Here is an 18,126-nt window from a genome sequence, read left to right on the forward strand (position 1 = left end):
ATATTTAATACATATTTGGTGCTCAATAAATATCTGTTGGCTGACTGACCTGCTGTCTCAGCAACAGCCACAAAGATGTGTTAATCGAAGGTAGGACTGTGAATTGTTTGTGACTTTATATTATCTTGACTATAGGCCATTCAATAACCATATCACATTTGTAAACGATGTGTAATTTCTTTCCAAGAAATTACAAGGAAAGAGTTGAATAACATGTATAAAGCATTTCTAACTCTTTTCTAAACCCATACTAAATTTCATCTTCATCAGTCTTTAAAGTAACATTAGAATCAAGATAGAAAGGTAGTTCATTTTTCAAAACACAGTTTTCTTTAACGGTGGATTACAAATGGTCTCAAAGTGGAATGAGTTTCGGACAAATACTTTAGGCTAGTGAACAAATCATGAATAAAAGAAAGAACTGATTATTCACCAGCGAAGTTCCTGCCTGACCGTGATACTTAGGTGCCCTCTAGTGTGTGTTGGTTTTTATATCGGTTCCTCGCTTCACATCACGTGATTAAGATTTTGTCGTGTATTCAAAGTTGATTTTTCCAATGTATTTTAATGTACAGTCAGCAGATCTATGCAAAATGGCAAAAGATTGCAGAACAATTGACTTTAAAAATCAATAGTTCTACCCTAAGCATTAATTACAAGCATAAAATGCAATTTAGGGGGGTGAGCAATTGGGGGTGTGAAATTATATGGGTTACTACAAAATTTATATTATAAATGTCTCCTCCTATTTTTGTTGCTATTTTCCATTTTAATTTTTAAAAGGTAATACATAAGCATGGTTTAAAATTAATAGATTTGAAAAGGTACACAGTAAAAAGTTGTGCTCCCACCCATTTCCCCTCCACTCCTTACAATTAACTACTTTTGTAGCCTTCCACAGTTTCTTATGCATGCCATGCAAATGTAATATATATTTTTATTTCTCTCCACTTTTTTTTTTTTTTTTTTTTTGGAGACAAGAGTCTCACTCTGTCACCCAGGCTGCAGTGCAGTGCTGCCATCTCGGCTCACGGGCAACCCTGCCTCCCGAGCTCAGGCAATTCTCATGGGCCTCCTGAGTAGCTGGGATTACAGACACCCACCATGACACCCAGCTAATTGTTGTATGTTTTAGTAGAGACAGTGTTGCACCATGTTGGCCAGGCTGGTCTCAAACTGCTGACCTCAAGTGATCCTCCTACCTCGGCCTCCCAAAGTGCTGGGATTACAGGCATGAGCCACCACGCCTGGCCCCTCTCTACTTTTCACATACTGCACCTTGAATTTATTTCTTAATAAGAAATCCTGGTAAGTTATCCCTTATAGTTCATGGACAGTGTCCTTTTTTTTTTTTAACAGCTGCTGTGTACTCTACTGTATGGATGTACCATAACTTATTTACTCCCCAAATGATAGATATTGGGGTGTTTTCCAATCTTTTGCTATTACAAATAAGGCTGAAATGAACAATTTTGTACAGATGTGATTTCAAAATTGCACACAAATATCTAGGATAAATTCCTGGAGCAAAATGTGTTGGGTCAAATAAAAATAATAATTTCGAACACTTTTATACTTATATGTATACCTATATATTTGCTATGGGCCAGTCACTGATCTTAGCACTCTCTATACATTTATTTATTTGTTTGTTTTATTTTATTTATTTATTTATTTGAGACGGAGTCTTGCTGTGTCACCCAGTCTGGAGTGCAGTGGCGCAATCTCGGCTCACTGCAACCTCTGCCTCCCGGGTTCAAGGGATTCTCCTGCCTCGGCCTCCCAAGTAGCTGGGATTACAAGCACACATCACCATGCTCGGCTAATTTTTGTATTTTTAGTGTAGACGGGTTTCACGATGTTGGCCAGGCTGGTTACAAACTCCTGACCTCAAATGATCTGCCCGCTTTGGCCTCCCAAAGTGCTGGGTTTACAGGCATGAGCCACTGTGTGCAGCCTAACTCATTTATTTAATCTTCTTAATAAGCCTATGAGGAAAGTCCTATTATTGTCCTCACTTTAAAGGTGAGGAAACTGAGGCACAGAGAGGTTTAGTAACTTGCAGAGGGTCAGACAGCTAGCAGGTGGCAGTGCCAACCAACCTGGCTCCAGAGTCCATACTCTTAGTCATTATGTTTTACTTTCTCAAGGAGTATATTTGTGTTTTAAGTAGACATTAACAAATTGTCCTCCATACTGGTTATACTAATTTATTCTCTCACCAGCTTGACTGTACTTTGCCCACAGGGTCATTAAACTTACAGAATTTTGATAGTTTAATTACAGTTGAAAAATGGAATCCCATTATAGTATTAATTTGCATTTCTCTAATAGGCTGAGACTGGGTAACCTCTTATATGTGTAATAGCCATATATATTAACTTTTCTTTGTTAACTTTCATTAACTAAGAAAAATACACAAAAAGTATAAATGAACAATTCACAGATTGTTCCTCTCATTGCTCTTAATTTCCAGAGCTTTCTTTATTATCCTTGCTTATTGACAGATTGTTCATTTATACTTTTTGTGTATTTTTCCTTGGAACTTGGTCTTTTTCTTACTGATTTCTAGGATTTCCTGAAATCTCTACCAAAAAACACAAAAATTAGCCAGATGTGATGGCAGGTGCCTGTAATCCCAGCTGCTCTGGAGGCTGAGGCAGGAGAATCGCTTGGACCTGGGAGGCGGAGGCTGCAGTGAGCTGAGATCGTGCCACTGCACTTCAGCCTGGGCAACAGCGTGAGACCCTGTCTCAAACAAAAAACAAAACAAAACAAACCAAGAGCCTCCACACTTGGTACCCAAGCTTCCCGCCTCCTACCCACAAATCAACTGAATAATCCTCTTAGCCATGGGAAACATCAATGCTCTGTAGATAATGACTTGCACAACTTTGACTTTTAGATTTTGATAAAACCTTTGTGTTCTCTGTTCTAGCCCCTTGCTCATCAAACTGTGGTCCATGGACCAGCAGCCTTGCATCTCCTGGGAACTTGTTAGAAATGCACACCCTGCATCTCACCCCAGACCTACTGGATCACAATCTGTATTTTAACAAGAGTCTAAAGTGGTTCATTAGCATTTTAAATTGTGAGAAGCAAAAGATCAGTGGTTCTCAAAGTGTAGGCCTGATAGCAGCAGCAGTATCACCTGGGGCCATGCAGAAAATTCAGATCCCTGGGTCCCACCCTACACCTGCGGAATCAGAAATCTGGGGGGATGAGGTCCAGCAAGCTTTTTAATAAGCCCTCCAGATGATTCTGGTGCACTCTAACGTTTGGGAACCACTGCTCTAGATCGGTGATTCTCAATCTTGGCTAAATATTGGAATCACCTGGGGAGTGTGGCGGCTTTCCCCATATTTAGAGTGCAGCCCAGATGAGCTGAATTGCAATTTCAGTGGTTCATCCAGGGAATCAGTATTTTTTAAATTCTCCAGGTGATTCCAGTGTGAAACCAAGGCTGAGACCCACCGCTCTAGTCTGGAACAATGCTTCTCAAACCTGGCTTCACATTAGAAATACTCAAGGAGCTTTATGAAAAACAAAAAAGAAAAACTGATGCTCAGGTTCTCAGAGATTTAAATTGGTCTGAGTGAGGCAAAAAAATCACTTTTTTTTTTTTTGAGATGGAGGTCCTCTTGTTGCCCAGGCTAGAGTGCAATGGCGTGATCTCGGCTCACTGCAACCTCCGCCTCCCCAGGTTCAAGTGATTCTCCTGCCTCAGCCTCCTGAGTAGCTGGGATTACAGGCATGCTCCACCAAGCCAGGCTCATTTTGTATTTTTAGTAGAGATGGGATTTCTCCATGTTGGTCAGGCTGGTCTCGAACTCCTGACTTCAGGTCATCTGTCCGCCTCGGCCTACCAAAGTGCCGGGATTACAGGCATGAGCCACAGCACCTGGCCAAAACAAATCACTTTAAAAAATTCTCAGGTGATTCTGATATCCAGCCAGATTTGCAAACTACTGCTCTAGAAATGCCATTCCCCCCATATAAACTTCAAGTTAATATAAAGAGTAGACAGTTTGGAGGTGATGGAAGAGATACATTTTTAATTTCCCTTATGTTTACTCAGCCTTTTCAGTGTATTAGGCTAGTGACTATGAAGATTAAAAATGAGCACAAACCCTAGCTCCTGCCCATAGGGAACATATAATCTGTATCGGGAGGAGAGACACACACACGTCTACATATGAATAATGGTTCAAAAAAAAAAAAAAAAAACCACATCATTTTATGCTACTGACTAGAATTCACTAAATCACACATATCATTATGTCACTGTTAGGTCAAATTCATTTCTATTCTTTTTAAAATAATAGGAAGCCAGGTCAGTGATACACACCTATAGTCCCAGCCACTCAGGTGTCTGAGGCAGGAGGCTCACTTGAGCCCAGGAGTTCAAGGCTGCAGTGTGTGATGATCGAATCTTGCATAGCAATACACTCCAGCAATATAGCAAGACCCCATCTCAAAAAAATAATAGGAGTAATCTCTTAAAAAAATAATAGGAGCGGCCAGGCACAGTGGCTCACACCTGTAATCCCAGCACATTGGGAGGCCGAGGCGGGCGGATCACAAGGTCAGGAGATTGAGACCATCCTGGCTAAAACAGTGAAACCCCGTCTCTACCAAAAATACAAAAAATTAGCCGGGCATATTGGCGGGCGCCTGTAGTCCCAGCTACTCGGGAGGCTGAGGCAGGAGAATGGCATGAACCCGGGAGGCGGAGCTTGCAGTGAGCCGAGATCGCGCCACTGCACTCCAGCCTGGGCGACAGAGCGAGACTCCATCTCAAAAATATATATATATATAATAGTAATAGTAGGAGCAAGAAGTACATATATGTTGGAAAATGGTAAAGGGACAATTTTAAATACAATTATTCTTTAGATATTTGAACTTGGAGAAAGTGTTGGGAAAAGTCAATGGCCCCTTCAGAGAGTAATATAAGAACTTAAGGAAACTTTCCCCCATGGCACAAAGAAAAGAAAATTAAGCTGCGGAATCACTGACAATTAATACGCCCTAATATTGTTTAGTAAATTAACTTATAACTACTAACAAAACTAGCGATTAATAAATCAACAATTAGAGAGTTCACAATAAATATTTCTCCCTTTATTATTGGAAATAGAACTATTTCTTTTGACCTCAGAAGAAAAAGAGAGTTTCTAAATGAAGAAAAACCCCAAATGTTCTCCTTCTGGATCAGCTTCTTTTGAGAACACTTTTTAGTAATGAAAAATATTGTCCTAGTTTGGGATAAATTACTGGCTATAAACATTTTTCAGGCCAGGCATGGTGGCTCATGCCTGTAATCCCAACACTTTGGGAGCCAAGGTGGGAGGATCATTTGAGCCCAGGAGTATGAGGTCAGCCTGGGCAACATGATGAGACTCCCATCTCTACAAAGACATTTAAAAACAAATTTAGCTAGATGTGGTGGTGCATGCCTGTGTTCCCAGCTACTCGCCGAGGCTGAGGCAGGAGGATTGCTTGAGCCCAGGAGGTTGAGGTTATAGTGAGCTACGATCATGTCATTGCACTGCAGCTTGGGTGAAAGGCCAGACCCTGTCTCAATAGAAATTTTTTTTCAAGGATATTGGACTGTTGAATTTATTTACATTTTTAAATGAGCAATCAAGCAAAATTCAAAATTTCATGTAAGTTTTATGGAACAAGAGTATATTAACATCTAAAATTGGGTAAAAATACTAAAAACTGCTTGAATTCACCTAGTTTTTAAACTATTTCAGCTAGATATACTACACCTATTTCATTTATTAGTACAATGGCAAAGATGTGACATAATTCTTTTTTTGAATTTTATTTTTATTTTTTGATTAAAGTATTTTTAAGCCCAAATCTCACCAGACGTCATTCTTTATTTTTATTTATTTATTTATTTTGAGACAGAGTCTCATTCTATGACCCAGGCTGGAATGCAGTGGCGCCATCTCGGCTCACTGCAACCTCCGCCTCCCGGATTCAAGTGATTCTTGTGCCTCAGCCTCCTGAGTAGCTGGGATTACAGGTATGCACCACCACACCCGGCTAATTTTTGTACTTTTGGTATAAATGGGTTTTACCATGTTGGCCAGGCTGGTCTTGAACTCCTGGCCTCAAGTGATCCTCCCACCTCGACCTCCCAAAGTACTGGGATTACAGGCATGAGCCAACGCGCCACCAGGACTAATTCTTTAAGACAAAAAAGGGAGTCTCTGAATAAAAACCACAAATGTTCATCCACCTCATCTATTTTGTTCCGTTAGAAAATGCTTAGAGGTTAGAACAGGTTAGCGTATGTTAAAAAAAAATATCAATTGGGATTTGGAATAGGTCTAAGGGCAACCACATTTAACATAATAACCTCTCCTTTGTATTTGAAAATGACCTCACGTTAGCAGGTGATAAATATCAATCTCTTTTTCTAGTAAGAGTGGTGGGCTCTACTATTCTAACCCCATTCTTGTCCTGTATCCCTGGACATACCCATAGGAAGTGGACGGATAAGATCTTTATGTGCCCCTGTGAAACAGAACTAAGTTTACTGGCTCCAAAAGGTTTTGAATCCATCATGTGGGAGAGAATTTACTCTCAAAATGATCTGATGAGGAAGAGAAGGCATTTATTACTGTCCCAATTTTATAAATAAAGAGGCTAATGTTTAATTATATCATACCATTTACACAGGACAATAACAAATGATGTGATTTTCAGTGGGGTTTATAGAAACATCTGAAGATTGGAAAAAAAAAAAAAAACCCCACCTTATGTTGTACCCTACCCTCTCCCCGACCACCCAATATGTATACAGAATCTGAGTTGAGAATCGCTTCTGTATGTGAGCTGGGGCATGTTCCACGTTAACCAGAATGTGCTGGGGCATTTAACAGGGTTGAAAACCTCTGCTGCGGTGGTAACAAAGGTAATCCACACAGGGAATCAAATGCTTACGTTCTATATTTTATCATTTGGAAAACGCAGTTTTAAAAAGTTCTAGATTTCTTTGAATGGAGAATTTTGGATATAATAACTGACATAGTAATGGACGTATAATTACTTATAGCAATTATAGCAATTTTGGATATAATAATTGACTTATAGCAATAATTGACTTGTAGCAATTACACTGTAAACCATTGGTGGCTTTTGTTTTGGTCATAAGAATTTGTGGAATAAACATAAACATAAACATACAGGGTATGCTGTGGAAGCATTTGTTTTACCCAGCTAGGTGGCTGCTATCCTCATCCTAAAGGAAGTGGTATCTAGACACTGCAAACAAACGCAACTTCTAGTTTAATGTTTCAGAAGACACTTAAAGTAGCCTCTACGTACCTGTTCTGGATAAGATTCCCCTCTTTTTTTATTGTGAAGTTGAAGATAAGAGTCCATTTTAGGGGTGGGTAATCCCAAAGTGAGCTTGTTTTTTTCCACAAAATGTTGTTTGGACTTCCTTCGCCGAGGGCCACGTGATCCCGGCAGGAAAACTTCGTTATGTGAACTTGAGCTCTTCCCGTACTGAGAAAGGCTGCTCGACTTCTCCTCCAGGTCACTGTCGCTCAGCTCTGAAAACGGCTTGCTGCGACGGCCACCATGCTCATAGTTTGGGCTTAAAAATTCACTACCAAGTAAAGAAGCTGCACTCTGTGGACTCTCTTTCTGCTCACCTTTTCCCCCCGCGAGTTCCACTGACGTCTCCTGGGAAGGGTAGAGGGGAGCCAAAGGCAGATTTTCTAAAGAGCTGTCCGGGGACTCCGGCAACGCTTCCACAGACAGCAGCTGACCTTCCTCCTTCTTACTCTTCCAGTTTGGGTCATAGCGGAGGTCTGAATATTTGTCTTCTATTGGTTGTTGCCTGCCCAAGGCAGAAGAGAAATGTCAAGTCCTTAATTAAAATAAATTCACTCCTTATAGTCAGTTGATCATTTTATTTGAAATCAACCTCAGTCTTTCTCCTATAGTTTTCCTTTTATTATCTGTATGTTAAACACAAATCACAACAGGGTGCAGTGGCTCATACCTGTAATCCCAACACTTTGGGAAGCCGAGGCAGGAGGATCGTTTGAAGCAAGGAGTTCAAAGCCAGCCTGGGCAACACAGTGAGACTCCATCTTTGCAACAAACTGTTAAAAAAAATTAGCTGGGTATGGTGTCGTACCTGTAGTCCCAGCTACTCAGGAGGCTGAGGAGGGAGGATTGCTTGAGCTAAGGAGTTAGAGGCTACAGTGAGCTATAATCATGACACTGCACTCCAGCCTGGGAGACAGCGTGAGACCCTGTCTCTTAAAATAAATAAATTAATTAATAAACATAAAGACAGATCCCAGGCCTCAATTAGACCCACACACTACACATAAGGGCGCAAGGCCTTAATTGTCCAAGTTCATTGAAATATGGAATAAAAATGGGGGATAATTAATTTTTAAGTGTCAGAAAACAACTGAAAAACAAATGTCTATAATGTTAAACCAATAATCACTGTGGTTCAATGAATGCAATTACTTATGTACAAGAATAATGACTCAGTATTTTAGCTGGTGAAGATAAAACTGTGTTTCACACTTTGGCTGGTAATACATTTCATAAACTGACTAACAATGTTCTGGTCAAGGACAAGCCACATATATGACTGAGGTCCTACGATACTGTAATAGAGCTGAAAAATTCCTGTCATCTAGCGACGCTGTAGTCCTTGGAATATCATAGTACAATGTGTTGCTTATTATGTTTGTGGTGCTGCTGATATAAACAAACCTACTGCACTGCCAGTCCTATAAAAGTGTAGCACATACAATTATATACAGCACATAATCCTTGATAATGATAATCAACAACTATGTTACTGGCTTTTGTATTTACTATATGATATGGTTTGGATCTGTGTCTCCACCCAAATCTCATGTCAAACTGTAATCCCCAATGTTGGAGGTAGGGCCTGGTGGGAGGTGATTAGATCATGGGGACAGAGTTCTCATGAATGGCTTAGCCCCATCCACCCTTGGTACTGAGTAGTGAGTGAGTTATGGTGAGATCTGGTTGGTTAAGAGTGTATAGCAGTTTCCCACCCTCTCTCTTGGTCCTGCTCTGCTATAAGAGGCCTGCTCCCCCTTTGTCTTTGCCATGATTGTAAGTTTCCTGAGGTTTCCTTAGAAGCCAAGCGGATGCCAGAATCATACTTCCTGTAGAGCCTGTGGAACTGTAAGTCAGTTAAACTTCGTTTTTAAAATAAATTACCCAGTCTCACTCAGGTATTTCTATGTAGCAATGCAAGAACAGGCTAATACACTACACTATATATATATATATATACACACACACACACATATATATAAAATATATATATATTTTTTTGAGACAAGTCTTGCTCTATCACTCAGGCTGGAGTGCAGTCGTGTGATCTTGGCTGGCTGCAACCTCTGCCTCCCGGGTTCAAGTGATTCTCGTGCCTCTGCCTCTAGAGTACCTGGGATTACAAGTATGTGTTAACATGCCTGGCTAATTTTTGTATTTTTTAAATTTTTAGTAGAGACAGGGTTTTGCCATGTTGGCCAGGCTGGTCTTGACCTCCTAGCCTCCTGTGATCCACCCGCCTCAGACTCCCAAAGTTTTGGGATTACAGGCATGAGTCACTGTGCCCAGTCACTACACTATATTTTTTATCATTATTTTAGAGTGCACTCCTACTTATTTTTTAAAAAGTTAACTGTGAAACAGCCTCAGGCAGGTCCTTCAGGAGGGATTCCAGAAGAAGGCCTTGTTATCCTAGGAGATGACAGCTCCATGTGTGTTACTGCCCCTGAAGACTTTCCAGTGAGACAGGGTATGGACAGGCAAGACAGTGATATTGATGATCCTAACCCTGTGTGGGCCTAGACTAATGTGTGTGTTGGTGTCTCAGTTTTTAACAAAAAAGTTTAAAAAGTAAAAAAAAAAAAAAAATAGAAAAAAGCTTACAGATAAGGATATAAAGAAGTTTTATACAGCTGTACAATGTATTTGTGTTTTAAGCTGTGTTATTACAAAAGAGTGAAAAAGTCAAAAAAAAATTAAAAGTGCCTAAAGTAAAAAAGTTACAGTAGCTAAGGTCAATTTATTAATGAAGAAATATTTTAAAAAATAAATGTAGAGGAGTTGAAGTGTTCAGTATTTCTGAAGTCCACAGTAGCTTACAGTAATGTCTTAGGCCTTGAAATTTGCTCCCTGCTCACGCACTGCCTCACCTAGAGAAACGTACAGTCCTACAACCTCCATTCATGGTGAGTGCCTATATAGGTGTACCATTCAAAAACTTTTATGCTGTATATTTACTGTACCTTTTCTATGTTTAGATGCACAAATACTTACCACTGTATTACAATTCCATACAGTGTTTAGTACAGTAACACACTGTACAAATTGTGTGTAGTAGGCTGTACTATCTAGGTTTGTATAAGTACACTCTATGATATTCCCACAATGTTGAAACCACCTAACCACAAATTTCTCAGACCATACCCCTGTCATCAGGCAATGCATGACTGTATAGACATCTGGCTGTTTAGAAAGAACTGTGAATTGTTGCCTAGACAACATTTGCTTTGGATGAAGCTATATAGGTATTCAGTCAAGATAAAACCTTAAGCAAGGTTTTATCTTGACTGAATACCTATATAGGTTCATTCTTCTTTTCAGTGATTTTGCTTTTCACTTCATTTTGTCTTTGTAGAGTGTATCTAATGTACTACAGAAAGATTCCCGAGGCTTCAAATCAGACCAGATCATGGCTCACTGAAAGGTTCATAGCCTCTTGGCTGTCAGCTATGCACACGTAGCTCAGTCAATAGTCAGAATGCACTGGACACTGCAGGAGGGGCCTATCTGAAGAAAAGGTTAAGCAGACGGTCCTGCCTGAGAAAAACGAACTAGCCTATAATCAGTTCATGTGACCCAAAATAAAGTCTCCCTTTTCCCCACGACAATCTCAATTTGTACAGCACCCCCAGTCTTAACAAAAAAAAAAAAAAAAAAAAAAGCTGGTAACATGGCATATTTAATGGCCTCTTTGATCTTCAAAAAGCTAAATGGGATTTTCCTTCCTTGAATGCAGTAGATGCAACCCTCTAATCAAAAAGAAAATGTAAATCACCTAGGCTTTTTATGCTATTTGATATTCCCGTTTACAGAGGACATAATTGTATGCTGGGTAAACAAACTAATGGTCCCCCCTAATGTTAATTTACTTTTCTTAATGTGGACCTGGGTTTCTTTGATTTGATGTAAAGCAAAAACTGGAGCAAAAAGCCAAAACTGTCACGCCTTGCTGAATTGTCACTTTGAATTTTTTAGTTCACATATTGTGATGAGGAACTTCTTGAAATAAGTGGCTCCTCCTTTTCCAACAAGAGAGGAGACATATTCTTCTCCTTCAGCAAAATGGGAATGGTCCACATTTGTTAGAAGATGGGACGCCCAACCCCTCCCTGCCCTGCAGGGTCACCTGCCTCTGGGGCTTTGATGGGGAGGTTTCTCCCAAGTGATGTACTGTCCTAGGAACTCACGGTGTTTCCTGTCCCTGCCTTTCACTTGACCCTTAAGCATCATAGGGCAGGGATATGAATTGTACTGAATTAAACATAAGTTTCAACTGTGGTTGTTTAGGTGGGGGAGAAAGCTCAATTATTATCTTCAAGTAAATACAGATTTTTTTGTAAAGAAAGGTGCTATTTTCCCATATTTATGTTGTGCTGAAAGAAAAAAACTGAATTTAACTTTCTTAATTCATTTGCTCATTCATTGATTCAGCAGGTACTTATTTATTGAGCCCTTATGAAGCTACAGGAATAGTGGTAGATGGTGAAGCGGTGGGCGCACAGCCTAGTGGGGGATACAGACCAGGAAACAGCAATTGACACTTTGGAGTGATGTGCGCTCTGATGAGGAGCACCGGGCCATCAGGACACAGAGAGACATCCAGTCCTATCTTGGGAGGTCAGGGAAAGCCTTCTGGAGGAAGTGCCGGCGTAGCTCAGAGCTAAGGCTAAGAAGGGCAGGAAGTCTATGCTAGGCTGAGGGAACAGCATGTAAAAAGGAGTGGAGGCAGAGACAATGTGGTGCTTTCATGGAACAAATTCTGTGTGGACAAAATGGAGGGTGAGAGGAGGGCAGGTCGAGGAGCACAGCTCAAGGGTAAGCAAAGGTCAGATCTCGAGGGACGTTGCAAACTCCTGAAGCACCTCGGGCTTAACAGAATTAACCAGAGAGTTAATTAGAAAGCAAAGATTTTAGCAAGATGTAAATACATCTGGACAGCCAAAGTGAGGAGTTTCTGGAAGGGATTATCTACAGAGGCTATGAAGTCCTTTTGGAAAGTAGCAGGTAATCCTCTACTTTGTACTGTTTAGAGCAGGGCCGGCCACCTTTCACAGGTGACAACACTGGGGATCACTGTTCTGCTACTCACGCAGGACTGAGATGTGGAAAGAGAGCACATGTTACTGTTTGATGATCTAGGGAATGTTTATCGTGAGTCTTCAGGTTTATTTCCTTGGAACAATGTTGAGGGAAGTACTATTATTATCCCCATTTAACAGACGAGGAAACTGAGGCTTAGAGGGCTTATGTACCTCTCCCAAGGTCACAGAGCCTGGCAGTCTGCTCTGGATCAGGCTCCTGCACATCATGTTGCATTGTATCCTGCTGCTATTCCCATAGGTGACAGTGAAGAAAGTGGGTTGCGGTGTCTGCCTTATGTGAATCAGCGAATGGATCAGCCATTCAACAGATATGCACAGAGCACCTCCCTACATACAGGCAGAATCTTAGGCACAGAAGGTACAGCAGCAAGGAAAACAGAAGCAGGCTGCTGGATCTTACTCTTCAATGAGGAGGACAGGCTTTATGCACCAACTGTTATACAGTAATCAACTAATGAATTAGATGCGTAAAGAAATACAGGACGTTATGGGTATTTAAAACAGGAGGATGGGCCGGGTGCGGTGGCTCAAGCCTGTAATCCCAGCACTTTGGGAGGCCGAGACAGGCGGATCACGAGGTCAGGAGTTCGAGACCATCCTGGCTAACACGGTGAAACCCCATCTCTACTAAAAAATACAAAAAACTAGCCGGGCGAGGTGGTGGGCGCCTGTAGTCCCAGCTACTCGGGAGGCTGAGGCAGGAGAATGGCGTAAAAACCCGGGAGGCGGAGCTTGCAATGAGCTGAGATCCGGCCACTGCACTCCAGCCTGGGCGACAGAGCGAGACTCCGTCTCAAAAAAAAAAAAAAAAAAACAGGAGGATGTGACTTATCACAAAAGTATGTTAGCCTCTTATTTCCACATTCAGTTGCTAGATGATATTGCAAAGTCCATTCCAACTCCATTGTTCTATGATCCTATGATAGACTCATGAAAAAATAAATAACTGAGTAATGCCCACTGTTTTTAAAAATTAGGTAGTCTTCAGTTTAAGGAAATAGATTTCCTGGTTTCCATCTCTGCAGTTATGCTAAGAAAACTGGTGCACTCATACTGGTCATGGTATTTAACCAGCATCAGCTGATAAGGACATAGTTTCTACAGTCATGACTATAGACCTCCTTCAGTCATATGTAATATTGTGGTGCTTTGTTTCTCTGTATGACAATATGGATTATTTTGGTTCTGAGAAATGGTACAGCAGAGCATCTAAGAACAAGGGTCCTAGACTATCTGCATTCATTTCCTGGTGCCACAAGATTATGTGAATGTGGGCAAGTTATTTAACTTCTGTGCCTCAGTTTCCTCATCAATAAAATAGGGATAATAGTACTGGCCAGGTGTGGTGGCTTATGTCTGTAGTCCCAGAATTTTGAGAGGTCCAGGCAAAGGGATCACTTGAGGCCAAGAGTTTGAGACCAGCCTGAGCAACACAGAGAGACCCCCGTCTCTATAAAAAAAAATAAATAAATAAAACCAATTAGCCAGGTACTGTGGCATGCACCTGTAGTCCCAGCTACTCGGGAGGCTGGGGCAGGAGGATGGTTTAGCCCAGGAGGTGGAACCTTCAGTGAGCCATGACTGTGCCACTGCACTCCAGCTTAGGCAACACAGCGACACCCGGTCTCAATAAAAATAAATAAATTTTTAAAAAATAATAGTACCTACCTCACAGTGTTATTGAGAGGATTATGCAAATTAATACATCTAAATGCAGCCAGGCATGGTGGCTCACGCCTGTAATCCCAACACTTTGAGAGGTCGAGGTGGGTGGATCACAAGGTCAGGAGTTTGAGATCAGTGTGATCAACATGGTGAAACCCCGTCTCCACTAAAAATACAAAAATTAGCTGGGCATGGTGGCACGTTTCTATAATCCCAGCTACTCAGGAGGCTGAGGCAGAAGAATCACTTGAACCCGGGAGGCGGAGGGTGCAGTGTGCCAAGACTGTGCCATTGCACTCCAGCCTAGGCGACAGAGTGAGACTCTGTCTAAAAAAAAAATAAAAATAAATAAAAAATAAAAAAATAGAAATCTAAATGCATGGAACTGTGTCCCTGGCACACAGTAAGGATTCCATGAGGACTGGCTGTAGAAGCACGTGTCAGACAGCTCCAGCACTAGCCTTGCTTGCTGTGCATCACATTCAGTCCCTGTGACATAACACCGTTGCTGTGTATTATGCTTCTGGTGATGGATCTCAAGGGATTTTTCTCTTGAAAACTCCAGTTTTAAAGATGTTTAATCACGACTTAGGCACAGTGGAGAATGGCCAAACCACAGTTTAGGGAATGGGATTAAGAAACGTCAGTACTTTCACATGATGAAACATTTGAACAATTGCTGAAAGATGATGAATAGGGTAAAACTCAGAGAATTAAATTATTTTAGACCTTCTGAAAAAGCTGTAATTTCTAGCCTCAGCAAATTTCCTTTTTTTTGAGACAGTCTCACTCTGTTGCCCAGGTTGGAGTGCAGTGGTGCGATCTCGGCTCACTGCAACCTCAGTCGCTTGGGTTCAAGCCAAATTTCCATTCTTAAATGGCTGTAGAAGCAATATCACCCATTAAAGAAAAGACTGATGTTTTAAGTGGAACCTAGAAAGTACAAAGGATTTAGAAACACACTAGAGGAAATGAGTTGCTCTGGCTGAGAAAAATGTTTTTGAATCAGAGAAACTCTAAGAATGTGTATATATAAGGGTAGAGCCTGAAGATGTGGCTCTTATAAGAGTTTTAATTATGTTGCACCATTTACACCTGAAAAGACTATCTTAAAACATCCCCTTTCTCCCCTTTCTGGATGGAAACCATATGTGGAGACAAATAGGAGGTTATGTTTTGCAAAATCATGAGCCTGGAAAGCTGTAATACTTCACAGAAACAAATCTAATGGTCAAAATAGAACATGATACTGAAGAACCCCATTGTACTGAGCTTGTGTGCTTGGAAGCTCCATTGTGTTTGTGGTCCAGGTCAACACACTGGGACAAAATGAGTGTGAAGTACCCTTTCATCAGTAATCATCTGCACACAAAACATGCACCTCTTTTCCTCCCCATTTGATAGAAAGGTTACACAGAAAATGAGTACACAACTCTTTTGTTACTGTTCAGACAGCAGATGCAGGGTCTGCTCTTTAGATGCCTAGGTTAGAAATGGAGGCAGCGAGGAAGGGAGTGGGGGACGGTTTCACATGCATATGCCATGATATTTGCTGGCTTTAATGGACTATATTTGAGTACTTACTGTGATAACTTCAAACAAAATAAAATAAAATCTCCATTTAATGAAGAGCTTCATATTCAACATTGTATTCAATCAAAAAATTACTAAAATTAGAGCATGTTTCTAGTACAATTAACATCCCTTGCACTCACGATAAAATATTCAATAACTGGCCATTTTGCCTGTTGAGGAGGTGAATAAAAGCATTGCTATTAATCATTTAGCTGTTATTTATTTGTCACTTCATTTTAAGTAGGCAGTTAAATTGAAACTGCACATGTTATTATTGATTTAGGTTTAATTTAATCCTTTTAAACAGAATAATTATTCCCAATTTATATGCCATTAAATCTTTTATGCATATGAACAGCAAATTCAATTTTTGTTTAAGTGTAAAGTTTTTAATGCTTCTTTAAAGAACTATAAAACTGATCATTGCTTCCAAGGATTTCTGAATTCTATGCTCGCCTTAATCTTCTTATCAACAGCTTTTAAGTAAATAAAATGAAATAAATCCGAAAGATTAAAAATTCACTTTTGTAAATATGAAATAAAACGGTTCCACAAATATACTGAAATGCTTTGTGAAGGTTATTTGCAATCCAGAAAATTTTATTTTATGCAGGCATTTATTTTGCTAAGAATTTAAGCGCTTGAATAGAAAAAAGGATGATTTAATGAAATGAAGGTCAAAGACTGTCTATAGAAACACACTAAAGGGGCTGGATTGTTATTTAGTGAATTTTATTTATAAAAATACACAATTTGGACAATTCCAACTGAAGTCCTTTTTTTCTCTTTGATAACAGATTTGTGACTGCAGAACACCAGATATTTCTCCTGGGTTCTTAATAGTACCAGTCTTGATTCAAGAACAATCTGTGAGTTAAATGAAAATTATCTAAAGAAGACATGTTTGTAATTGCAATGTAAAATTCTAGTACCTCACTTCTATTAAGATTATGTCATGTGAAACCAAGGCTGCATCTTCACAAGGGAAATGCTGTATGACACAGTATTCAGAAACATAATTCCTCTCATTCAATGAGAGTTTACAGTGCTCATGCCAGACATTTTCTAAGGAAGGCTCGAGTGTTTTTTTTCATTCTCCAAAATAATAGCTAAGAGACAGAGACCTAGATTTATAAAATGTGCAGGTTCTTACACTTTCTTTAGGTAGAGTTTCTTCTTCTTCTTTTTATGTTTTTTGTTTTGTTTTGCTTTTTGGTTGCTTTTTGAGATGGAGTCTTGCTCCATCCCGGAGTGCAATGGCGCCATCTTAGCTTACTGCAACTTCCGCCTCCTCGGTTCAAGCGATTCCTGTGCCTAAGCCTCCTGAATAGCTGGGATTACAGGCCCGGCTAATTTTCATTTTTAGTAGAGACGGGGTTTCACTATATTGGCCAGGCTGGTCTCGAACTTCTGACCTCAAATGATCCGCCCGCCTCAGCCTCCCAAAGTGCTGGGATTATAAACGTAAGCCACCATGCCCGGCCACGTTTCTTATATTTTAAATGCCAGATTTAGCAGCATTAAAATTGCAAGGCAGCTGTGATATCATAAGAAGGCAATGGAGTGGTCTTGACACCTGGGTTCTAGTCCAAGTGTTGCCACTAACCAGTCATGTGAGCTTGGGCAAGTCTTTCCACCACTCTAGGTCTTGGGTTCCTCCTCTGTACAATAAATAAAGGGAATGGGCTGACCTTTCTGAGCCCTAACAATTCTAATAATCCATTACTTTATTAGTTGGATTGGGTCTATCAGGCAAAACCTAGCAATATATGGAAGTGTTGGGAAAATCATTTATTTTTAATTCCATATATTAAAAAATTACATTAAAGTTTTCTATATTTTCAAACTTGTCAGGGAGTAGAAATAAATGAAAAGGCAAAGGTCATGAATTAAAGCATCCCTTTAGGAATTTTGTTACAATCTTCTTGATCCTCTTGATAAACTCACAGCTTTGTACATCATTTAAATTTGAATAAATCACACTCTGTGAGGTTTTGAACTCATGTATGTACTTATTTTAACACAATAATGCATCCTAGTGTTGAAATAACCTAGAAAGGAACTAGTGGTTGTCTCCGGGGGCAACAAGCCTCAGGAGTCACTATGGTGTTAGCATTTCTGGCGGGGACTCAGCCTTTAATAGCCACAATTCATGCCCATGCACACCCTTTACTTCCCTCTATGACTGCTCATCTGTTACGATGGCACCATGCCTGCTCTGAGGAGCGTGTCGGGGTTTAACTAAAGCATAGTTTGTGAGTAAATGAATGAACAGAAAACAGAAATGACTAATACCTGCAACAAAAAGTCACTCCTCTGATATAACTATTCCCATGTGATCAGAAACAAATAAGTGCTAGTAGCTACTCCCAGAGTACTGCATGGAAACTTCTAGAACATGGCAGGTAGTGTAATGTGTTGG

At 40.3% G+C, this 18,126-nt stretch overlaps 1 protein-coding gene across 9 annotated transcripts in view; it reads right to left on the reverse strand.

Annotated features, from left to right (window-relative positions):
- JHY (junctional cadherin complex regulator) overlaps window positions 1–18,126 on the reverse strand; it is a 90,146-nt gene that overhangs the window by 61,211 nt on the left and 10,809 nt on the right. For all 9 annotated transcript variants that reach the window (XR_001895227.3, XR_001895228.3, XR_001895229.3 and 6 more), the window contains exon 3: window positions 7,348–7,867. Coding sequence is in view for 6 of the 9 variants with exons in the window: in XM_017949021.3 (XP_017804510.2) it covers window positions 7,348–7,867 (520 nt within the window). In the remaining 3 variants the exon portion in view is untranslated. The remainder of the gene's footprint in view (window positions 1–7,347; window positions 7,868–18,126) is intronic.

This window comes from Papio anubis, chromosome 12, assembly GCF_008728515.1.
Source record: "Papio anubis isolate 15944 chromosome 12, Panubis1.0, whole genome shotgun sequence".
Taxonomy (NCBI): Eukaryota; Metazoa; Chordata; class Mammalia; order Primates; family Cercopithecidae; genus Papio; species Papio anubis.